General features: G+C 47.4%; 3 protein-coding genes across 3 annotated transcripts; 2 read left to right on the top strand and 1 right to left on the bottom strand.

The window, feature by feature from the left end:
- Positions 1 to 525: 525 nt before the first annotated feature.
- Positions 526 to 5195, bottom strand: LOC133901338 (histidine--tRNA ligase, chloroplastic/mitochondrial). The gene is made up of 10 exons (XM_062342671.1): positions 4821 to 5195; positions 4614 to 4702; positions 4313 to 4442; positions 4089 to 4181; positions 3620 to 3694; positions 2845 to 2962; positions 2071 to 2213; positions 1427 to 1555; positions 975 to 1135; positions 526 to 864 (listed from the first exon to the last, which is right to left on the bottom strand). Exons 1-10 carry the CDS (start codon positions 5193 to 5195, stop codon positions 726 to 728), a joined length of 1452 nt encoding a protein of 483 aa, XP_062198655.1. The 3' UTR covers positions 526 to 725.
- Positions 5196 to 5307: 112 nt separating this feature from the next.
- LOC133901339 (uncharacterized) lies at positions 5308 to 7364 on the top strand. Its single transcript, XM_062342672.1, has 4 exons — positions 5308 to 5449; positions 5525 to 5671; positions 6591 to 6778; positions 6965 to 7364. Exons 1-4 carry the CDS (start codon positions 5349 to 5351, stop codon positions 7138 to 7140), a joined length of 612 nt encoding a protein of 203 aa, XP_062198656.1. The 5' UTR covers positions 5308 to 5348; the 3' UTR covers positions 7141 to 7364.
- Positions 7365 to 8318: 954 nt separating this feature from the next.
- Positions 8319 to 10666, top strand: LOC133901874 (probable serine/threonine-protein kinase PBL23). Its single transcript, XM_062343410.1, has 2 exons — positions 8319 to 9385; positions 9483 to 10666. Exons 1-2 carry the CDS (start codon positions 9151 to 9153, stop codon positions 10529 to 10531), a joined length of 1284 nt encoding a protein of 427 aa, XP_062199394.1. The 5' UTR covers positions 8319 to 9150; the 3' UTR covers positions 10532 to 10666.
- The last annotated feature ends 13553 nt before the right edge of the window (positions 10667 to 24219 follow it).

Genomic DNA, 24219 nt, shown 5'->3' with positions numbered 1-24219 from the left:
GCTGAGTACAGGGTGATGTCATTAAGCCTAAGTGAGATGATATGGGTGAAGAGCCTACTATCAGAGCTAAGTGCTGAGGAATAAAACAATGGTATTGATGAACATTGCAAACAACCTGATACAACATGATCGCACCAAACATATTGAGATTGATAGGTTCTTCATCAAGCAGAAGCTAGATAGTGGAATGGTAAATTCAGAGTACATAAAATCTTGTAAACAGTTGGCTGACTGTCTCACTAAAAGGTTAGGTCCTAGTAAAAACATAACATTATGTAACAAGATGGGTATGATTGATATCTTTAGCCCATCTTGAGGGGGAGTGTTGGCGAAAGTAGTCTATGCAATTATGTAATCCTATAGGTACATCTTTTGCAAAATCTGCTAATTTAAAGAGTGGGGGAGTGTGTGATGGTAGCACATAAACCCTAATCCCCAAATTCCAATTGAACTCTTAACATGATCTAAATGGGTTGAGTTCAGCACCAAGCTATATTTCTCACTAACAGACCTGAGCAGCAGAGCTTATTCTTGTCCTTACCAAAGCCAATCATACTGAAACCAAGCAAATTGAAGATACAGTTCCGACAGAAAAGGCTTGTACAGTGACTTGTATCTCTCCTATTAATGACAGGGGTTTTGATGTATGCATCTACAAAACTTTCAAGAGAAATGGCAAAAAAGGGCGCTAGGTTTGTAAGTGACACCATCTAATCAGCAAGAAATCACTCTAGTTCGCCTGCCTCGACCTCAAATTCTTCCCTGGTTGATAGTATCTTTACACGAACCATACCTCGCTTCCACTCAGAATTTCCAACCAGTATCAGCCTACTAGCGTTGATCCTCTCCGCATGCTTAAATACCCTGGTAGTAGTAAACGGATTATTTGATACACAACAGTACCAAAAATAATCAGCCACCTGCATACTTCCAGAAAATTCAGTGTCCATACAAATAAGGAATAAAAGGTATACCATTTGAGACGCTTGTCTTCTACAAGGTCAACAGCTCTGCCTTTCTTCCTCAGAGAGGAAGCAATACTAGATGCTGGTCCTTCAAGCTCTTCGTCCAATGGGAAGACAATGTCATCTATCTGACGTGACATATCAGGCAAGAGACCCTTCTCTTTCAGCAGCTGTAAGAATGCAAATTACAATAATGGTAATGTCACTCACTCGGAGCAGTACCACAGATTCAAAATGACGTATAAACTGCAATAATCCTAGACACGTTATTTTCATACTCAACTTTGTATGAATTAGCATGTGGCTAGCAATTGACATGCCTTCTTTTTTTAAGTTCGTATTAACAGATACTTTCCCTATCTTCATTAAACATCAGTCTAAAAAAAAACTTAATCTTACACCAAGCAGCTTGCTTGATTATACAAAGACAGAAAACAAAGATGGGATAGGGCATATCATACTTCCACTATTACAGCGTCTCCAAATCCAAAGCCACAAGCTGGTATATCTTCACTTCCAAATGTTGAAAGCAACCTATCGTACCTTCCACCACCACAAATCGCTCTCAGTTTTCCTTCTCTATCAAATGCCTACAAGGTATGAAATGAACCAGGAGTTGGTAGCAGGGAAAAGATAATGTAGAATACATTTGGTAAAAAAAAAGGAGAAACAAAAGAATCCCATAGCAACACAACCTTAAAGAAGCCAAATATACTCTCAAGCCAAATATACTCTGAACAGAATAGGCTGTCTAACCAGGCATCAATATTAAATTGTGGATCAAATCGATACCTTAACATCTGCATGGACTGTCATCAAATCTAGCTTAAGAACTCAATATGATGCTAGGAACAGAAATCACAACAGATAACTTGAGAAAAAGTTAACAGAGATGTAGCAAAATCTCAGAACCTCAAGGTTGGAGTAACTGTTTGTTAATAGATGAAACATTATTAGCTGAAAATGAAGGACACATCATCTCTTGTTAAATAAGCTTTAATGTACAATTTGATGATATAGCCACTTCTCTGCTTGTTCGCAGTCCTGCTGTTGAATCAAGAAACTCCACAAGTCAGACAAGAGAAAGATATGAGCTGGTAACAACCTCAAATACAATCCCTGTGTAGTATGCAAGGCCACGGACCACTGATGCATCAAAACAAATCCAATCAGCATAACCATATTGCTCCGCAAATGAGAAGAGATTCTTCAAGTCAGCAACAGCTTCATCACAGGAGCCTAGCACCTCTGCATGAATATATCAAGATTAAACATGAACAGCGACCACCTTTGCCAAAAGTTTCATCAATGTAACGATTTCAGGAAAAAGCAAAGCTAATGTGTGAAGCTGGAGGAAGAACATAATGGTCGACCTGGGCTCTTTGTGGTGTCTAGCAGCTTTTGGTGCTTTTGCGAGTTTGAAAAGTTATGTAGTGGCTCTATCGTGTTCTTATGCAGTAGTTGGTAGGGCTTTTGGAATTGTGCTCGCTCTCATAGGAGCCTAATGCGTTGCAATAGGATAGTAAGACAAATTTGATCTTCCACCCCCTCTTCTGTATGGAACTTTGCTTTCAATATAAGGTGGGCTAGTCCCTTTTTATCTAAAAAGGTTCATCAATTAAAAATAAATGGAAGAACATGAAAATATGGATAAAGGAAGCCAAAACTGTTAGCTTAACAAGCGATTCATCACAAAGACCCCATGTGAGCGCATAACTCTTATTAATAATTTTTGAGAAAATATAGTTACCATAGTAGGGAGTATATACTCTTGGGATATATATATATATATATATATATATATATGATGTGCAGGAGATTGTTGATGTCATAAACAGCATTGAATAGCAACAAGTCAATCACCAAGGTTAGGAAAAACCTTCAAGCTTGGACAACGACTTGAGCGAAAGCACTTCAATGATACCCTGTACAGCTTCAGATGACAGCCCAGTTGAAATAAGTTCCTTCTCAATTTCTTCCCTAGTCAGTTTTCCCAACTGCATAATGCTTATCTTAGATTGCGCAACACAGACATTATGCCAACAAATATATACTGAATAAACAATTACATTAATGCATGGGTAATTGGATATTTATCTAATTGTTATAAACAGTTTTTTTAAGCGAAAGTTATAAACAGTGTGGAAACACAAAAGAGTAGCAGTGATGATCTGTTGCACAGTACAATCATTATATAAAAGGACAGGTGTTCTATGATAACTGATTACCGGTTACTTCCGATTTCAACATAGAAGTATACATGAGCTGGTGAGGACTGAGGACTTTTATGCAGCTTTTCACATGCATTGGGCAAGCATGGGCAGAATGGTCTGTGTCACCATCTAATGGACTAACATGTGCTCTTGGTAGCAAGTGGCAATTCCAAACAGGAAAACGGTTGTGGAATTGAGGGGTTTTAAAATGACTTGTTCGTTTACAAAAAATTTGGTCCTCTGATCCGTAAATTAAAGTGTAATAAGCTGAAGAAGATATAAAAATCCTCCTACTTTGGTTTGCAGTTTGATTTTACCAGTTACCAGCACTTGCCAGCTGCCAAGCTACATCAGAGTACAATAGGCAAGAAGATAACATGGTACAGCAGTCAAATATCAACAAAGAATAGGTGCGAAGTCATTAGCAGGATTTGAGCATACTTTATCAACAATAACACAAACTTCAGTGAACAAATGTTCTGGTATGGAGTACATATTCAAGACAGCCTGAAGAACCTGGAGAAAATAAATAATAGTCAGCAAGAAAATAGAGAAGATACAAAGCACATGCAGTGACATATATAAAGCTGTTATCAAGTTTCAGCCACTGCATTATTTAGGTATTCCAATTCCCAGCGGAGTTGCATTCCATCTCTTAATGAAATATTTAAGGAATAAAAAGATATCCATTGCCATGAAAGCAACATGGTCATGATTATCAATTAGTTCACACTAGTTTAAGTGTTAACTGTGATGAATACTGTATCAACGCCAAACATACTAATTTACTTTTTGAAGGCATATGGCCAAGAGAACCCAAAACATGAAAAGAAAATAATTGAGAAAAGGTTATGATGATTGGAAAAGGTGAATTTATATGGATAATGGTGTGAGTGAGTGAAAGGTTTACCTTTCGGCTGGACACCCTGATCCCCACATCTGAAGATGTTATTCCAAGACGTTCAAATAAGAGAACAATAGCTTGAAGAAGCTCAGCCTCAGCCTGATTTCAAAAGTGGGAACTCAGTGCTGAATCAATTGAAAACATACAAGCATAGCGGCATCTGGAATCAGTAAAGAAGGAAAAGGATCGTACAAGGGAGGGAAACTAATTTGAGAATGGACTGGACTTACCCGAACTTTAGGCACACCAAAAATATCCAAATTCCATTGGTAATGCTCACGCCTTCTTCCTCTGGTCATGCGTTCGTATCGCCAGCATTGTCCTATAGTAAACCATTTCAGTGGAAGGGAGACTGATTTTCTAGACAGAAGAAGAGTAGGCGAAAATTACATTTTGACGAGCAGTAGTTGGATAAGATGAGATAATGTTGTGAGTTTGACAAGAAAAATGTGAACTGAGAATGCTATTTAGATTTGCGAGAATACGATGAGTAGACTCCAAGCAAGAGAGTGGTGAAAATAGCCGGCATACCCTTGCTTTATGACAAGGCGCGCCAGGGAAGGGGTGATTTCGGGCCTGAGAACAACACGGCGACCCCCTTTATCCTCGAAGTTGTAGAGCTGCAGTGCAGAATCAATTCATTCAATCCCATGTTTTTCAGAATCAATATTATTACTATTACTATTATTATTATTATTATTGGGGAAGAAAAGAAAAGCAAAGCAAAGCTAAGGAGACCTGCTGCGTGATCTCCTCTCCGGCCTTTCGGATGAAGAGCGCCTCCGACTCGAGGACGGGAAAGTCCACCTCCTCGAACGCCATCAGTCGGGAGACCTCCCTGAATTGGTCGAAGAGCCAGGTGCGGAGGCGCATGTCCTCCGGCGGAAAGTCTCTGGTGCCCCGCGGCGGGTTGACGTCGACGACGCCATCACCATCACCACGTGGCCAGGCGGCGTCGCCATGGGTCAGCGTCGAGGAGGATGCGGAGGAGAAGAGGAGGTGGCGGCTGCGGCTGTGGCAGCGGGGGAGGCAGGTGGGACTCAGGGGGAGGCGCGGCCGGAGGAGGAGGAGGTGGCGAAGCGACGGCGACGGTGACAACCAGCACGCCGCCATCGATTCCGTTGGAGGAGATTGCAGCAACGGCTGGGAGGAGGGCAGGCCGTGGAGTGGAGATAAGGCCGATGCGATGCACCTTTGGGCCGGGCCGAAACCTGACCGTGCCTTGGGCCACCCTTCCTCTCCTCTTCTCCTCCGTCGGCGGAGAAAATGTATTGGGCGGCGGCGGCGGCGGCGGCGAGAAAGCTCCGAAGAATCCCCCAGTCGCGCGCTCCACCAGTCTCAGTCTCGGACGATGGTCTTCTCTACCGGTAGGGACTCATCTCCAACTCTTCCCTTCCAAGCCCGAACTGACCCGATCTCTCTTCTTTGCCATGCCATGCCAGCCCTGGCTTCAGCTCCTACGGAAGCGCCGCCAGTTTCCGCGAGAGGTCGCTGGTTCGGAGGGTCGTGTCGATAGGGGCTATCAGCCTCGCTGGCGGCCTCGCGCTTAGCGCCGTCAACGACCTCGCCATCTTCCATGGATGCACAACGTCAGCTTCCTTTTTAGTTCCCTCCCTTTATTCAAAGTCAATTCTCCCCCTTTCTTCGCTCCTCTACTCTTCTTAGTTACCGGAGGGAATGGAATGGAATGCAACCAGCGAAAGGAATGAACATGTGAGACCTCGGTAGCTTTGGTCTTTGCTCAAGAGCAAAAGATGTGATTCTCTTTCACATCAATGGTCATGACACAATGTCATATCTATTGAAGGCCATCTCGCATTTCTTCATTCATCATGCATCAGTATCCTGACTAGGAAATACACAAGGAAGATTCAAGTATGTGGGATCTACAGATAGATGTCCACCATTGGGTGAATGGGATATCGATATTGATGTTATTTAGTACTAATAGGTATGCTGATGAAGCCTGTGTTCACTATATTTATTCCTATATTTATTCCATCCTAGTTTCTTTCTTACAGAAAAAATACATGTTCCACCATAGTATGTGTTTACATGATATGTCCATGGTGAACTGACACCCATGAGTTCTGACTTTATTTGGGACAATTGCTGTGGTTGTCCTGATATCTGGTTACATGCTAATTTGTTGGTTTAGTGAATGATGCTTCATTTGGTGAATGGAAACCCATCTGGTTGAGTCCTCGCACATGTATGGCGTGCCTTGTCTATTTGGATCTCCATTGCTGCATTAGGACATGTGACCATGAATATTTATGACATACGCACTTGAATTACAGCAATCTTCGAGGTTTTCTTTTCTTTTGCAGTTCATCATCCACCCTACTTTCTTGTTACCCTAATAATATTAGCCGTGCATATGAACATAAGTATCCATATATTCTATTTGGCCCCATGCAATTGCAGAATTTTACATTGATGTAACATTGCATTTTGTTTGCTACTCTATGAGTAGTATATGATACTTACATTCGTGAATGCTTTCAGTAAGGCAATTGTGAAGGCTACTGAAAACCCAAAGATTATGGAAGCAATTGGGGTGCCTATAGCTAGAGGACCATGGTATGATGCTTCTCTTGCCGTGGGTCAACGACGGAGATCTGTTTCATGCACATTCCCTGTATCTGGTCCACACGGGTCAGGATTTTTGCAAATTAAGGCAATCCGAAATGGAGGTTAGTTCTCATCGTCAGTACCATGTATTATCAGTGTCTTTGCATTAGTGTTTTTATTGCATCCATCTTTTGGTGAACTAGTGCTTCTGTTTGGTTGGATTATTAAGTTCAATTTTCTCCTTTGCTGTGCCTGATTAGTTGCCTACCTGAAATAAGTGCGAAGCCGGAATCTGTTCTGTTGTGCAGAGGATGGTCTGCTTTCCTTTTTGCGTCATCATGACTGGGAGATACTTACCATGGAGGCTCATTTGCATGTACCTTCAGATCATGACAAGCAGAAGACACTAGTTAAGGTGAATCTTGATAGTTGCAATCCTCCCAGTGCTAGTGGGGAATATGAACAGCCTGAGAGTGAGAGTTAAGCTGCCATGTTCTCAGATCAGCGGCATCTGAATGCTACCTTTGTGGCCTCAGTTGTAAAGAAGATCTTGGGTAAGCTAGTGTCTGGTCAATCGTTGTGATATGTACTGAAGTCAATGTGTTACCGAGTTCAGAGGGAGGGTAATGCAGCAAACAAGATTTGTCGACAAGGCCTGAGTGTTTTTTTTTTTTAAACCATGAGAAGGAGCACTGCTCTTTCACTTAAGGAGAATGAGAGGTTCAAGAGTTACATAGATTGTGAGTGCATAATCGAATGAAATAACGCCTCAGGGATTGGCATAGGAAACTAAACTATCATCGGTAAGCCACAGGGATGAGGCAGAAGACCGGGCGACGCCTTATTTTCAAACAGTCTTCGGTTTCTTTCCTGTGTACATGATGATTGTGGCCGAGGGACATGGAGCCATTCCACCAGTCTTGGATGGATTGTCCTTGTTCCGCTTGAGTTATTGCATCGTTTGACCATGCCCTGACCATCTCCCAGATTTCTCTTGCATATACACAATGCAGACAAATGTGTGCCGCCGTTTCTTGGTCTTGATCACACAACGGGGCATTCAGGGCTGCACGCCCAGTTGCGGAGCGCTAATTTGTCGGCCGTCAGAATCTTGTTTGGATCAGTAGCCACCCAAAGAATTTGTGCTTGCCTTCTGTAAAGCTTTGCTATCGAAGGAGCAGAACGATACCTGGAACCAAATCAGTTACGCTGACTTGATCCGTCTCCAGCGGATTGAGTCAGGCTGACTTGTTAGTAGAAATCCCTCCACCATCTCCTCTGCAGTTGACATCTTGAACAAGCCTCGAGTCCAATTGTGGTTTTGCAGTTCCTCTGCCAGCTTGAACAATTTGGGCGCACGCTCCATGGGATTCATCCAGCTAGACTGCCAGAACGTCCGTCACCGAGTGTGTGGATGGACGGTGGCGGTGGGTAAGGTGAGCAAGCTTGCTAGGGGCCGAGCGATACGCTTTGCTAGTGGCCAGCCGGAGGGGAGGAAGATAAGGCGGCTGGGTGGGTGGGGGAGCAGTGCGTTGCTCTACTCAGGCCGCCTCCCTGAGAGACTCACTTTTCATTTTTGGATGTTTTTTCTAAAAACTTTTTTGTATAATTTTTCTGAGTAAATTTTTCTCGTTAACTTTTTCGAAAAACTTTTTCGGAAAACTTATTCATAAAACTTATCTTAATATCTCAATAACTTTTCTGAAAAACTTTAAAAAAAGAAAAGTACGGAGGGAAAAACTTAACTTTTCGAAAGAGAAAGTTACTAGTTGCGCGCGTGCGCCAAATAACACGGTCCGTCCGTGGGGGAGGGGACTCCATCGATTTATATCGGAGTAGAAATTCTTATCTGAATTGAATAATTGGATTCCATGCTAGCTACCTAGCTAGTATTAACTTCGTCTTTGGTTGGACCAACCAAAGAGAAGCAGTTTTTTCCGTTCCAAAATTAGCAACAGCAGCAAAGGGAGCTAACCTGGCCATCTCCAAGCGCACAATCATGCATCCAATTGTAGCCAGCGACTAATTCCTATTTATATATACTGGTCTAGTTTTGGCCAAGAACAGCTTGCTGGCCCGGCCCGGCCGGGTCATTCTGATGATCTGGCACCACGACAACGTACTAGACAAGGAAATGAAAGGATCAGAGGAGAGAGATTACTGTTCGAATTCATAGGAGGATTAGTCGTTCTGGCCTTCACTCTCTAGATAGTAGATTGATTCTTGTCTTCATCGATCGACCATCCAGTGCGTGCGTGCTTGTTGGGTGGGATGCTTCTTCTCTTCTAGGGCCAAGTCTCGCTCCAATCCGATCGCTGCCAGAGATCACCTTCCCTCGCCGGCTGGTCGAGTTCCATTGCATCGCATCGCATTGGGATTGAATTGAATTGATCTGAATGCTTGGGCAAATTCGATCAGGTCGTCCATCGAATTTGCTCAAGCATTCGTTTCCATTCCGGCTACAAGTTGGAAATCAAGGCGGGAGCAGGCAACAATGGGCATCTTATGTTGCTTCCAGTCCCACTCCGGCGGCGGGAGCGGGAAGCATGGAGGAGGAGAGCACGCTGTTTCTTCCTCGTCGTCGGCTTCTTCTTCGTCTTCTGTTTCGTCCTGCCGCAATAACAATAGTGATCGTACCGAGCGGCGGGCCGGCGAGGAGAAGAGCAACAACAGCAACGTCGACAACAGCAACCTCGTCGCCCTCGTCAACGAGATCGTCGCCGAGTCAGGTACCAACCTGCTTAATCACCTCAAGATGGGCATGCAATTGCTTGCATGCATGGCGTGATCATCGATGATCGACAATGGCACCATTCATGCATGCAGTGAGCTACCGTCACAAGCGCGTGGCGGAGGAGATCCTCAAGATGGGCAAGGCGGGCAAGGTCACCGCGCGCGCCTTCACGTACGCCGAGCTGTCGGAGGCCACCGGCGGCTTCCGCGCGGAGTCGTTGCTGGGCGAGGGCGGCTTTGGCCGCGTCTACAGGGGGCGCCTCCCCCCGAGGTCATCGGGGCCGGAGGTGGCCGTCAAGCAGCTGGACCGCAACGGTATGCAAGGCACGCGCGAGTTCCTGGTGGAGGCGCTCATGCTCAGCCTGCTCAAGCACCCCAACCTGGTGACACTGCTCGGCTTCTGCACCGACTCCGACCACCGCATGCTGGTGTACGAGTACATGCCGCTCGGATCCCTCGAGGACCACCTGCTGGACCTGCCCCCGGGACGCGCGCCGCTCGACTGGGCCACGCGCATGCGCGTCGCGCAGGGCGCCGCGCGCGGCCTCGAGTACCTGCACGACGCCGCGCGCCCGCCCGTCATCTACCGTGATTTCAAGGCCTCCAACATCCTCCTCGACGCCGGCTTCCGCGCGCGCCTCTCCGACTTCGGGCTCGCCAAGGTCGGCCCCGTCGGCGACAAGACCCACGTCTCCACGCGCGTCATGGGCACCTACGGCTATTGCGCCCCGGAGTACGCGCTCACCGGCAAGCTCACCACCATGTCCGACGTCTACAGCTTTGGTGTCGTCTTCCTCGAGATCGTCACAGGCCGCCGCGCCATCGACACCGCCAGGCCGCCCGACCAGCACAACCTCGTTCACTGGGCCAGCCCGCGCTTCAAGGACAAACGACGCTTCGCCGAGATGGCTGATCCGCTGCTCCAGGGGGCCTACCCCACCAAGGGCCTCTACCAGGCGCTCGCCATCGCGGCCATGTGCCTCCAGGAGGACGCCACCATGCGCCCCGCCATCAGCGACGTTGTCACCGCACTCGAGTACCTCACCGTCGCAGGCGGAGGCGCGGGCGATGACGAACCTGCTCCGAATAATCCGGCTCTGATTCAGAAGCAGCAGCAAACCGAGGACGACGCGCAAGCGTAACATATGTCTGGTTGGAAATTTAAAGGAATTCCAATGCATGCAATACCCATGCATCGTCTTAACTATATATATATATATGCATATACGTAATTACATACATACTATGTTGCATGTGTATATCCTATTGATCGTGAAAGGAGGAATTAATTAAAACACGAATATATGTTGTTACATGGCATCAAGGCATGCACGATGCATATATAATTAATGCTACTTTGAGAATGTATATGCTACTGTATGCAGTATATACGGTGATCAGTGTTGCACCCCCGTTATTTTTTCTAGCTTACGTGTGGAATGACGATGGGCGATGCATGAGTTCTGGATTAAGCAAGATTTAACTCCACCATTGTTGTTGATGGCGTACGCTCTCGAAATCAGCTATCCCGCCTCGCCTTTCACAACGGCGGATCGAGCCTGTCGTGTTGGCGCAATACTCCTCCAATTACCTAGCTGCAGTACATAGCATAGCAACAAACCTTCTCTAAGATACTTGCCAACCGACTGGTACCTATATTCTGACACCTATCCAGGATCCATGAGTGCTTTGGTCTCTAACATTTTCCGAGTGTCGTTTTGCGAATGGCCGATGATTATTATTCTTCTTTAGAAACTTTCTTAAATGGCTAAGTGTTTTCTAGTCTATCTCAAATGGCTAACACGACTCTTTTGGAGCGTAGGAATTTCATAAGTATCGTACATGAATTTCATAGGAATTATTCAATTTCGTAGAAAAAACGCAAGATTCAAATAAAAAATCTCGCGTTCCAAAGAAGGCCCGAGTGTTTTCTAGTCGATCTAGTCTTTAGAAAAAAGAACACATAGAGATCATGTCTTTTGGCATCGATCGTCCTGAAAAATACTGCACCAAATATTTTCCACATCTCTTTCTCTTCTCTATCTCTACTGGAGTACTTACTTGAAAAGAAGAGAAGCTAGTAAGGACGATTGGCAGTCATTCATCCGAGGGCTCATATCAATTTGATCCATGGTCTGCTCGATCATTCAACGGGCTCTGGCTCCGTCCCCCCACAAATCACGCGCGCTCTCCACCGTATCCGCATGCACCCCCCTCGCGCACAAATCACGAGCGCTCTTCCTGCGCCTCCTTCGCCGCGCCGGCAACAGCTAGCCTCCTGATGCGCCAACCCGCCCGCCATTCAAGCGATGTGTCCATGACGGGACCCCTCGAGTCCAGATCCCCCATCCACCCAGCTGTTGCCTTCACCGCCTCCCCCACCAGCTACGTTGGTTGCCTGCGATTTACTACCTCCCTGCTACCAGCGACCTCCTTCCTGCTACCTGTGCTCCCCCCTGCCGTTCACCGTGCCCCAGTTTAGCCCAATGGTGCTTCAGTGTGCTGCCTGCAGAGTAAGTATATTTGCATGGTTTACTAGTTAAATGCACGTGTGTTACATCGGAGCTAAAAAAGTTTATAAGATAATATAGTTGACTAAGTAAAGCTAATCTAAAATAACACTGCACAACCGATCGGCAGCAAAGATCAACGAAGGGCATATGCTTCATCAAAAAATGCATTCGAAGCTAAGGCTTACTGCAAAACAACTACGGAGCTGATGCACCAAACTTCTCTGGGATACTAAACTACAACTTATCATGGCCCTTGATGTTATTCTATGGCTAGACACTGCTCGGGAGACTAAAAATCTATCTGACAGAGGCGGCTACTTCGTGGGCAACTTAAGAAGCGTGTATTGAGTCTCGCTATCATTGAGAGAGCCCGAAAGCAGCAAGTCTCCAGGGTCACCTACTTGACAGAAGGGGATGCAAACAACAAATTTTTCCATCTTACGATTAATGCATGAAGAAGGAAAAATACCATACAAAAGCTGCAGAGTGACCAAGGATGGGCATTTACCCATGAGCAGATTGTGGCGGTTGCACAAGAGCACTTCACTAATTTTTTGCCGCGCCCTTCAAGCCGCACCTATGACCTAAACTGGGACCTAATTGGCCACCCCCCCCCCCTAAATGAGTTGCAACCTCTGGGGAACCTTTCATTGAAGAGGAGATCCTACGGGCTATAACTCAACTGCCTCCGGACAAGGCACCAGGTCTAGACGGGTTCACTGGCCTTTTTTTAAAAAAGTGCTGGAATATTGTGAAGATGGACATTGTGGTGGCGGTGCGTGCCTTCTACAAATTGCGCGGTGTCGGAATGCACCTATTGAAGTTAGCAAACATTATCCTACTCCCCAAGAAGGAGGGAGCCAAGAAGATTTAAGAATTTAGGCCAATAAGCTTAATTCATTCCGTAGCTAAGATCAACTCCAAAGTCCTCGCACTACGTCTGGCTCCGCATATGAATAGCCTGGTCTCCTTGTGTCAAAGTGCGTTTATTAAAAAAACGAAGCATCCACGACAACTATATGCGGTGAGGAGCACCACTAGATGTCTGGAACAGAATAGGACACCATCCCTACTCCTCAAACTGGACATCACTAAGGCCTCCAACTCCGTGCGATGTAGTACCTCCTTTCTCGGCTACAACACCTTGGATTCCCCGCCAGATGGCGAGACTAGATTACACTGCTACTAACAACCTCCTCCTCCAGGATCCTGATAAATGGAGTCCCCGATGCCCCAATCCACCATGGAAGGAGCCTCAGGCAGGGTGACCCTTATCCCCACTTTTGTTCATGCTGGCCATAGACCCGCTCCAACGCATTCTTGAGCTCGCGGTGGTGGGAAGACTGCTAACTCCTTTCAGAGGCTCCACTGCAAGAGTGCGGATCTCCGTGTATGCAAATGACACAACCCTTTTCGTCTCTCCAAATAGAAGTGACGTCTCGGCCCTTGCAGAAATCCTCAACCGTTTCGGCAACGCAACCGGTCTACAGACTAATTTCCAAAAGTCAACAGTGATTCCGATTGAGTGCGGGGGGGGGGGGGGCTTAACTTAGATGACATCTTAACAGATTTACTAGCTATGCGTTCAGGCTTCCCCATCAAGTACCTTGGATTACCGCTCACCCCACACCGATTACGAAGGGAGGATCTACAACTACAGATAGATAAAGTGTTAGCCAGCTTTGCGGGGTGGAAAGGAAAGAATATTGCTGCCAGCGGATGACTAACACTAGTAAAATCTATTCTCACAGCACAGCCGGTCTACTTCCCCACCGCACTAAAGGATTCAAAATACATTCTCAAAATCATCGACCGCAAGAGAATGGAATTTCTTTGGGCAGAAATGAAGCCTCTAACAGGAGGGAAGTGCAAGGTGAATTGGAAACGTGTCTGCAGGCCAACATAAAAGGAGGGGGGGGGGGGTTTGGGAATCCTCAACCTAGACAACTTTGCAAGAGCCATTAGGCTGCAATGGCTATGGCATGAACGATGCTCCGAGCCCGTACAGTGGCAAAGTACTGACACGCCATGTAGTGACACTGACCAGTTGCTATTCGTGGCCTGCACCAAAATCAATGTGGGTAACGGTGAAAGCACCTCCTTCTGGCATTTGGCCTAGTTACAAGGGCAACATCCAAAGGATCTAGCACCACTGGTCTTCTCCACATCCTCCTCCAAACGCTCGTTGCTTCGTGAGGCTATCACCGGAGGGTCATGGATGCGGAACCTTACTTATGCGTAGGACATCATGACACATTGGATTGCTGAATTTGTACCGCTATGGGAGGCAATCCAAAAGGTACATCTACGACATGACAGGCGGATGAGATCACCTGGAAATTTACTGGACACAGTGATTATACAGCATCCTCAGCATACAAAGCACAATTCTTGGGGTCGCTAGACGCAAACTAAAAATCCCTCATATGGAGACCCTGGGTGCCATTGAAATGTAAGCTCTTTTTCTGGCTTGCAATCCAAAACAGACTATTGACATCAGACAGATTGACTGCCTCACTACTAATAAAAATGCCTTCACTGTCGGCTCTAAAGTGGCCTTCATTGCCGGTTTTGGAGCCAGCAGTGGGCAACGGGCAGTGATAGTCCCTGACTGTCACTACCGGTCTAGGGACCAATAGAAAAGGTGTTATCATTGTCGGCTGAAGGCTTCAGCTAGCAGTGATAGTTCAACCCTCCAAGTCCCCGAATCGACATTTTTTGGTTCGAAAAAAGAGAAAAAAATTTATTTGTGCCTAGTCGGTCGATTTTTCATGCGCGTGTGGATCAAGACTCGAACTCATGACCTCAGCAGCTCGGCGTGACCCCTCTAACCATCTCACCTCTCATTCGTTCTTTGAGTATAGTAGAAAAATCAATCCTTTTGACATCTTCTCATCGAATATTTGAATGGCTATTTGGACATCTAAATGACCCTAAATAAAAAGTTATCAATTACAAAGTTGTACATCTCATCGAGTTCTACATTTTCATATAAAGTTTGACTCCAACCGACTCTATATGTAAGAGTTTGTATCTAATCTGTGCAGTGTTCAGTAAAACAGCCATAACTTTTGCATACAGAGTCCGATTTCGACGTTTGACCTCTACTTTCGAAGCTAACGAGGAGGCGCATCCGAAGAAAAAGTACACGTATTTAGACTTGTACCTTCCTTGACCCTCAAAAAAGGCTTAGAAGACCCTCAACAGGATCTCTGAAATTTTTGGGCGAAAACTGTCCTTCTCCAATTTGCCTGATAATTTTTGGAGACATAGTGCTACATCTGAAAGTCAGTAGTGTGCAAACGTTTCATCAATCCGAGTTACCAAACTCGCAATAAAAATCTTTGAATTTGCAGTTTTCAACTTTGTGGTCTTGTGTGTGGCTTTTTCAATGATTTCTACTAGTTTTACACTAGATCTAAGCCAAAAGTTTGTGGTCAAGTATGTGGCTCCCTCTGTACTAGTTTTAGACATTTATTTGTACATCTATATGTTTCAAAATAAAAAAGGTGATCAGCTATAGAGTTGTAGATCTCGTCAAGAGCTATAATTTTTATATAAAGTTTGTCTTCATCTGACTTCGTATGAAAAAGTTATAAATTTTTTAAGATTAGCTATCATCGACCACGGCCCGTTGCCCACTGCCGGCCTCCTATCATCTCGCTCTCGCATGCGGTGGGTACTGTGTTCTCCTCTCACTTGAGCCTGCTCTCGTACCCCATACGCTCGAGCATCGTCGCCATGATCTTTGAAAAAATATCTACCGCCAGTTGGCACTCCCTTGTGTGGACTCCCCCTGGCAGGGGACCCCCTTATCCTATACAACGATAGTAGCCCCCAAGCTCCTCCACGGATATGGTCGATTGTGCGGTTCGCCACGTGGTTGTGGTCGGACCTAGCCACACCACTTGGGCCCCAGGTGAACAAGAGTTTACCCCGGGAGTGCTCATCGACACAGTCTTCTCTCGTGGTGGGCCCAAGAAACTGCATCCCGAGGGGAGGTTAAAAGTAGAGAGAGAGATCATGGGAGAGAGAAAAAGGGGAACATGGGAGAGAGAGACAATGATGGTCATCGAACCCAAGAGAATTTTAGTTTCTCCTGCGCGACTTTTTGAATTTCGAACTGGCCGGACCCCGCGGTGGTTGAGATACCACAACTGTCCTATAAATGGGGGCGTCGATTGCTCCCCGTAGATCCTTTTGTCATTCTCCAAGCCCCCAGCCCTTTTGTTTAGAGCCCCTCTTCTCAGTCACCGCCCATCCTCTCGCCACAGCCTTTGCCACATTCCAATAGCGCTGCGCTTCGGTAAAGAACTTGACTTTCCCAAGTCCAAGTGCACTGCGGCGAAGATGAGGCAAATGCGCGAGAACCATCTGCTCCCCCGTCACCTGTCTTCGGGTTACCACCCTGGGGAAGATGCGCCTGCTCCCCGCCAGGGGGAGATCGTTATGTCTGCCTCCTTCCTAGCCGGCCTCATGCCATCCTTCTCTGAATTCTTCACCACCGTTATCACCTTCTATGATATCTTCCACCTCCATCTCAACCATAATTCCATCATCATGCTAAGCGTATTTGCTCACATGTGCAAGAATTTCATAGGGGTCGAGCCGTGCCTTGATCTTTTCAGATTCTTCTACATGGCCAGGTTACAGATTGGGCCGGCCACCGGGAGCTGCGCGTTTCGTCTCCACGATGGTGTCGCGGGCTCCTACCTTGAGATGAGCCTCAAGTCATCGTGGTCAGGCTGGAGGGACGAGTGGTTCTACCTCCAGAGAGAAAAATTCTTGGACAACATCCGCTTACCAGTTGTCCGACGCATGTCACCGAGAACTAGGGGAGCACCCCTGTGGCAACTCCAGAGCTGCTAAGCCTCGCTGTTTGGGTTATGCAACTCATGGACACCAGGCTGTCGGGATGAGACGTCGTCTGTGACTTCATCAAGCGCTGACTTTGCCCCTTGCGGAGGAGAGCACACCAAGCCTACCTGCACTTCGGGAGTGAGGACGACACCCGGCAGAGCTCCTTAGGAAACGCTGCAACCGTTTTCATGGCTCTTGTTGCTAATCATGTGGTATCTTAGGTATCTCTTTTATTCAGATCTCCTTGACGAGGTCATCAATTCGCGGGTCAAATTCCTAATGGCTGGTGCCCCAAGGAAGAATGGCCCTCTGTTAGACACTCCACCACTGTGTGACCTCCCTTCGTTGGAGAGGGCTCAGGTTAGATTGATATGTTTGGCCTTTTCTCGAAATTTCCACCTCCAAGCCTTCAACTGGGCCAGAGATTCACGGTTTGTGTCACCGCAGGGTCTTCCCAAGGTTGATGTCTTACGCCCGATCATAGACGAGGTCACAGAGATAGCCCGGGAAGTTGATCTTGCTGCCCGCATGTCCTCTCTGCCTCCCAGCGCCGCTCTGGTCGGCCGTCAACCTGGTCGTGAAGTTGACCTAGCTGGACACGAAGGTGACCAGACTGCTCGATGCCGGGTATCAATCGCAAGTGGTGATTTTGGGAGCAACACCAGTCAGCAGAGGGTTGACCAGCATTCCCACGAGCGGCCTTGCTCTGACTAGCCTCGCCCCGACCAGCCTCGACCCGACCAGACCGGGGGCGATCGGGCTGTCATCGGCCAAGTGTTCGCGCATGTGGGGAAGAGACCAGCAGAAGACTCGGGTTCCATGGGAACATCTAAACGTGTTTGTGGGACACCGATCCCTGGTGGCTTGTTGACAGACTTGTGCTCACTCCTCTGCCGACATGGTAAGTTCTTCGGTTAGGAGTGGATCCTTCAAGCTCTTCCTCAACTTTGTGATCCATGGTTGCTGTAGGTCCTTAACCCCACCTTCGACCCTGGCCCTGCCTACTCCACTGGTGCCTTAGCAAGGAATTATCGGCCCCCAGCCAAGTGTAGCTCCGACGCTAGGAGCATTGATTGTGAGTTCCAGGTGTGTAGAGCCGGTCACAGATCCTGTTCCGGCCTCCGACTTGCTCTCCCTGGTCGATCGATTCTTCATCTCCATCCGCAAGCTGATTGTCAAGAAGGAGGTGGCATGCGATTTGGGATCCTCATTTTGGTCAACCCACCGTGGAAGCCTTTACTCGAGGAGGTGCTACTGGTCTAGTGAATATCGCCTATTCTAGGGTTTATCAGTAGTGGTATACAATTGGATTGCACAGCAATGAAGATCTTTATACTGGTTCAAGTCCGAGTGGCGGCATTCTCGAAAAAATATACAATAGATTAGAAAATGGATTCAATTCAAAATTTCCAATTTTGTAATGGGACCCCTTACAATAATTTCGTTATTGGGTTAGCCATACACTTCACATGTTTCTAGTGATTCACATGGCATCATCAAATGATACATGTCTTGGATTGACAGTTTTCGTATGGAAGATGGAAAACTTCTATGGGACACTCTAGAGAAGCATCTTCCAATTGATTTGTTGGTAATTTTTCTTACATCTCCCCCTGGGGCCCAGGTATAATATACGCCACCAAAATAAAGAGCCTTGAATACTAGAAGAAAAGCACCTATACCAAACGGCCGGTGCGCCAAGCTGGAGAAGCGGGTGGTCGAGGAGAAGAAAGTGCGACTCCTACTTCAACAAGGAAACACCAAGCTCCAACGGGAAAAAGATGTGCTCACTGGTGAACATGTTGAGGTTAAGGAGAAGGAATGAAGGACCTATAGTATTCTTGAGGAAGCCTTTAAGGATATTCGGAGGCCCCTGAGGAGCGTCGGGCTGGATGCCCCCAACCCAAAGGAAGAAAGGAGTGCTGAGGGCTGGACCTTCGCCATCCGTGTCTTGATGGAGAGGTTTGCCCAGCTCTCGGGCATTCTGGCAGAGAGGATGTCAGAGGACGTGGAGAATGCGGTGAAGGCCACGTCGGCGTACATCCTCAAGTGCTATTGCAGCCGCGACCCCAACTTCAACCTTGAGATGGTTCATGAGGGGATCGCGACAGCAGGTCCCATAGGAGAGGAGAGGCTGGAAGAGAAGTGCCAAGGGCCGGCAGATTACATGGGGTCCATCTTTCAGGTGGAGACCATCAAGGAAGCCAATGAAGAGGAGTAAACCTTGAATTTTAATTTGGGCATGTATATTGTATGAATGAGGCTTTCAACTTCTTTGATGAGCCTGTGTCACTGTTGTAGTGGTAGGGTCCCTGAATTGACTGAACCAGCTGCCCGCTCTAAGCCCCCGACCACGCCTGTAGACAGAGTGCAGTCAGAAATATCCGGCAACCTTCTCTGTCACACCCGGTTTTAACGGACAAAACCAAGTGCGGCTTATGTGTTCCCAGGAAGTTTAACACACATAAGGACGTCATAGGTGAAGTAACAAAAATAATACTTTAACTTATAATTGTTCACTTCTTACAATAAGGACTTTACCTAAACAACTTCAAAAGCTAAACGGCAGCATCTAAACGACGGCAGCGAGATGAAAGCATCAGCGACCAAGCACTCCATGGGCACCGACTGGAAGACACGCTCCTAAAATGTTAGGTCGTCGTCTTAGAAATCTCCAAAGTTCCACTGAGCATCATATATTTTGTAGGAGATAGCAAGGGTGAGCACATAAAGTACTCATCAAGTGTGGAAAAGTAATGATATGCATGCTTATATTAAGAATAGGCTAACTCATGGTTTATTTACGTAAATACGAGTAATGAAAACATATTTGAACTCAAAAAGTATTAAACAATTATTAAGTAAATGTAACCCAAATAGTCCATCACCCAGCATACAAGTCTCCCCACCTTACATACTATAACCGTCTAGTACTCCCTGTACTAACCAAAACCATGACCAAACCCGTAACCACAACCCACTAATCATGTGAGGATCCAAATCTTTCATAACCGTGAGCACGGCTGTTATAACAGTTTTACACTCTGTAGAGGTTGTCCAGCTTTCCCTACGAGTCAGTGAACTCCATGTTGCCGTGTTCGCGAAACACTTAATACACGTGGTGTGCCGCTAAAAAATCATTGAATGACATTTTCCACTAACCAGAGACTAATCTAGTATGTGTCTGCCCACTAGGTTTCACCACCAGGATTTACGTGAGTTAAATTCCTACCCAGAAGCCCCCTTTTGTGCTAACACAACACATACTGGATAGACTCTAACTAGTATATCACGCCTTACCCATATCAGCCTCGTAGTTGGTATGTTATTTCTTAGGTTGTCGCTCCATGAACAGGTCCTTACTTAGGTTACTTGAGCAAACACTAAACCAACATCATAACCATAACAACCATCAAAACCACTTTGCTCAAGGCTTAAGGTTCCATGTTGCTACACCATTAACAAGTTAATCACCATTGTTGCATATGTTCATTAGTCAAGATTATGAAACTTCACAGTATCCCAAAAGCATGGCTAAGCAATCTACTCCACAAAGACACCTAACCAAAAACCATCTAAGTTCCAATAGATGATAAAGAAAAATCTAGGGAAAACCCTAACATAGGTGACTACCCATCATATTGAAAAACGCTGCATGCAATTTGTAAAAAATATATTTAAAAACATAGGTTTAAGATGATCAAGGACACTCTCCTTCTCCTTGTTGCTGCTTAGGGTATTCTTGCTCCTGGTCTTGATGTTTCTGAAATTGATCCATAGCGTTGTCAACTAATCGCACAATTACCAGCAAAGCACATAAACAAAATACACTAAGAACAAAATACAAAACAAAATAACAACAAGACAAAACCTATCTAGAAAGAAAGAGCACTGAAAACGAATATAACGGTGCAAGAATCGCTTAAAACAGAGCTACGAGGAAAAAGATATGCTAAAAACAAGATTATGGCTTATTTAATTAAGAAAAGAACTTAATTGTAATTAACAAAAAGTTTTAGGGACTTTTTTTGTAAAAATAGAGGACCTAAATGTAATTTTGGAAAAGTTAGGGACCTATGTGTAAAAAGATAGGGCTCTTTATGCTATTTTAGAAAAGTACAGGGTCTTATTAAAATTACCAATTTCTAGGAATTTCTAGAATTATCTTTATATTTGAAAATCTTATTTAACGCGTGGTAGGTGACTGGGCTACACATGGCTGACACATCAGCAAAGGTGCTGAGGTGGCGCACACGTGGCAGGGCTGACTGGGTTAAAGAGGGACATACGGCATCATCTGATTGGTTGCCGAACCGGTATGAAGTAGATCTAATCTGGGATGTTGGCTTCAGATTCGACGGCGCAAGGCGAACGACGGCCGAGGAGGAGCGGGGAACGGCAGGGCCGAGGGACAGACGGCGGCAGACTCACCGGAATCTCACCGGAACGGCGCTCCGGCAACCTAAGCGCTCCGGCGAGCGGCAGAACATGGCTAGACACACACGAGGAACGCGATGGAAGTCTTACCGAGGGTGGAAAGACACCGGAAGGCGGTCGGCAACGAAGAGGGGCAGCGGACCTCACAGGATCTCATCGGCGGCGAAGCTCCGGTGGTCTTTCGGCGATGATAAGCAGCGGGGAAGCTTTAGCGGTAGCGCGTGTGTCAGAGGGTGAACTCCTCAAGCAGGGATCCGGAGGGACCCCCTTTGAGATTCGGCCGGGGGATGATTCTGAATCTGTTTTGCGGGTGAAATAAATGGGCGTAAATGCGATGCAGGTTGAATGGAATGATCGGATGCAGAAGTAGTAAATGCACAGGAGGTTTTTAGACAGGTTCGGGCCGCACTGAGCGTAACACCCTACTCCTGTGTGTATGCTATAAATGCTATGAGAATGTCTCTCAGAGATGTTGCTGGTTACAAGAATATTTATCTAGCCTAGAGCTTCGGGCTCCTTGTTCTTCGGTGATCTGAGCTTCTGCGCTTGTACCAAGCCTCTGTCTATTGTTCTGTAACTTCACCTTTCTCCACCCGGCTCTCCTTGACTTGTCTTCTTCGGGAAGCCCGCCCCGCCTTAAATACCCGCCGGGGCGGTAGCGTGCCCAGAAAGGGAGGGCGCGAGTTCCGAGGTGCCATAAATGGAAAGCAACCATCATGGGCTACTGCGCGAAGTGACGGGGAGGGTTGAAAATGCGCCCCCGTCTGGTCTTGTTCGTCATCATGGAATGCTTCAACGGGCGCCGCGGGGAGGGCCCACCGGGCAGCCATCGAGCAGCCTGGCGTGCCCGCTTGGTCAGAGTGAGTCTAACACAGCAGGGTGGCAGGCGGGACGCCTTGGGCCTCGCGATGTTATCCCGAGGCGCGCCGGATGTCCCGCGATGGGACCCGTGCATTAAATGTCCCCACGCCTCCCTACCAGGCCGTGGCAGGGACTGTCAGCAAGCGTGGAGGAGTAGTTGGAGGTGACAGGCCACGCACCCTCTTAAATGCAGCATCGGGCCTTTCACCGGTTGACACCTCACCGCTGGACCTCTGTGGGTCCACCGGCGAATGACTTCTGAGGCCGTCGGGAAACCGAGTGCTCGGGGTCACTGTTCACAGCCCCGAGCACTCTCTCCCGGATATGCCCTTTCTTGGTCCTCGGGGAACCGAGTGCTCGGGGGCCACTGTTTATGGCCCCGAGCACTCTCTCCCGGAACTGACTGTTCGGGTCCTCGGGGAACCGAGTGCTCGGGGGCCACTATTCATGACCCCGAGCACTCTCTCTCCCGGAACTGACTTCCCTTGGGTCCTCGGGGTCCTCGGGTGCTCGGGGACCACTGTTCGCAGCCCCGAGCACCCCCCTTCCCGGCACTTGGCTTTTCTGGTCGTCGGGGGACTTGAGTGCCCGGGGGCCACTGTTTACAGCCCCGAACACTCTCTTCCCGGCACTTGATCTTCTCGGGTCATTGGGGAACTCAGGTACTCGGGGACCACTGTTCATGGCCCCGAGCACCCTCTCCCGGGACTTAATCTTCTCGTACCTTGCGGAGGTGATTCCGCGGGAGGGCACCACGTGGCAAACTGCTGATCTGGCCTCGGGACTCGGGGACCCCTGGTTCCTGTGTCACCGACAGCGTGCTTCTGTTGACGACTTCGGGTGAGGCTCAACGGCTCTGAAGCAGCGGAACGGTGAGCACGATCGAGGCGGCGAGTTTGGCAGTGGCGGTGAACTCGAATCCAGCGAATTGGGCTCGATCTCGGTGACTTCTTGGATTGGATTTGCTCGGGGAGAGGCGACCTATATTTATAGGGGCTCGGGAGGACACGGGAAGGCCTGTAACTCAAGATTGGCAGCGAACTCGGACTCGGACGCGGCAGCAACGGTTTCTTCAACTCGGAGACGAAGATATTGACAAGCGGGCCCCACTGGTCCGTGGTAGACGATGAAGGTGGAGATCGGGCGGGCGTCTTTAGCGGAGCACGGCATGCGGCTGGGTCGGCTCGAGAGCGTGGTGCGGCCCAGGGAAGCAGGGGCGAGCAGGGGAGATGGCCCAGAAAGAGGAGAAGGCGGCCCGAGGTAAGGTTTAATCTTTTTCCTTTTTTATTCGATTTTCTAAATTCATTTGAAGTTTGGATTTGAAGCAAATTCAACTCAAACAAGGGCTACACTACATGTCTAAGGACAACATGGATGCACATTATTCAAATATTTCCTATGTCAAATTAGAGTTTCTTTTTAGAAAATAGGTTTAACCTTTTTAAAAAATTGGTTTAACTCGAAGTAAAATCTAGCAAATTTTTATGAATTGCAAAAAATGAAAATTAGGGTGTTACATTCTCGCTCTGAGCCCCGACCACGTTTACTCACTACTTCGTCGACCAACGCAGTCGGGAAGAGGTGGACGAGTGCGAGTTTGGGTTCACGGTTGAGCGAGAGATCATGCAGAGTGACATGCGAGGTGCGTCGTTCGTACCACCACTCAGTCACGTGTAGTCCTAGGCTAGCCAAGCGAGGCTCGACCAGCTGACCCCTACCGCCCTTCGAGGTTCACGGCCTGTTTGCTTGGTTAGCTTGTCTGGAGGAGCTGCTCGCGGCGCATAGAGACATGGGGCGGATGATCAGAGAGAGCGACCAGCGACGAGAATACTCCTATGATCATCTTAGCCGGGATTTTACACCCTTCGACTTGCTGCTGCGGTCCGTCGGCATTCAGGTCTGCCCAACTCCTGGATACAGTGTGACTGGTCACATCGACTGGTTTTTAGGAGCCTTCGAGGAGGGCGACAATCTTGAGCGGAGGCTTCGCGACACTGTCGGTGACCACCTTTTCGATGTTGGAGTCACTAGTGCTTGTATTGCCATTGTCTGCGTCCGTGATCGTATCCCCGACCTGGACCTTGCTTCAGTAGTTGCTGCCAGCTTTGGCGGGATTCAGAGGACGAAGGAGGAGCTCGGTGCTCTCGCAGACTCATTTT

Source organism: Phragmites australis, chromosome 20 (genome assembly GCF_958298935.1).
Source record: "Phragmites australis chromosome 20, lpPhrAust1.1, whole genome shotgun sequence".
Taxonomy (NCBI): domain Eukaryota; kingdom Viridiplantae; phylum Streptophyta; class Magnoliopsida; order Poales; family Poaceae; genus Phragmites; species Phragmites australis.
This window is presented reverse-complemented; position numbering and strand designations above follow the sequence as displayed.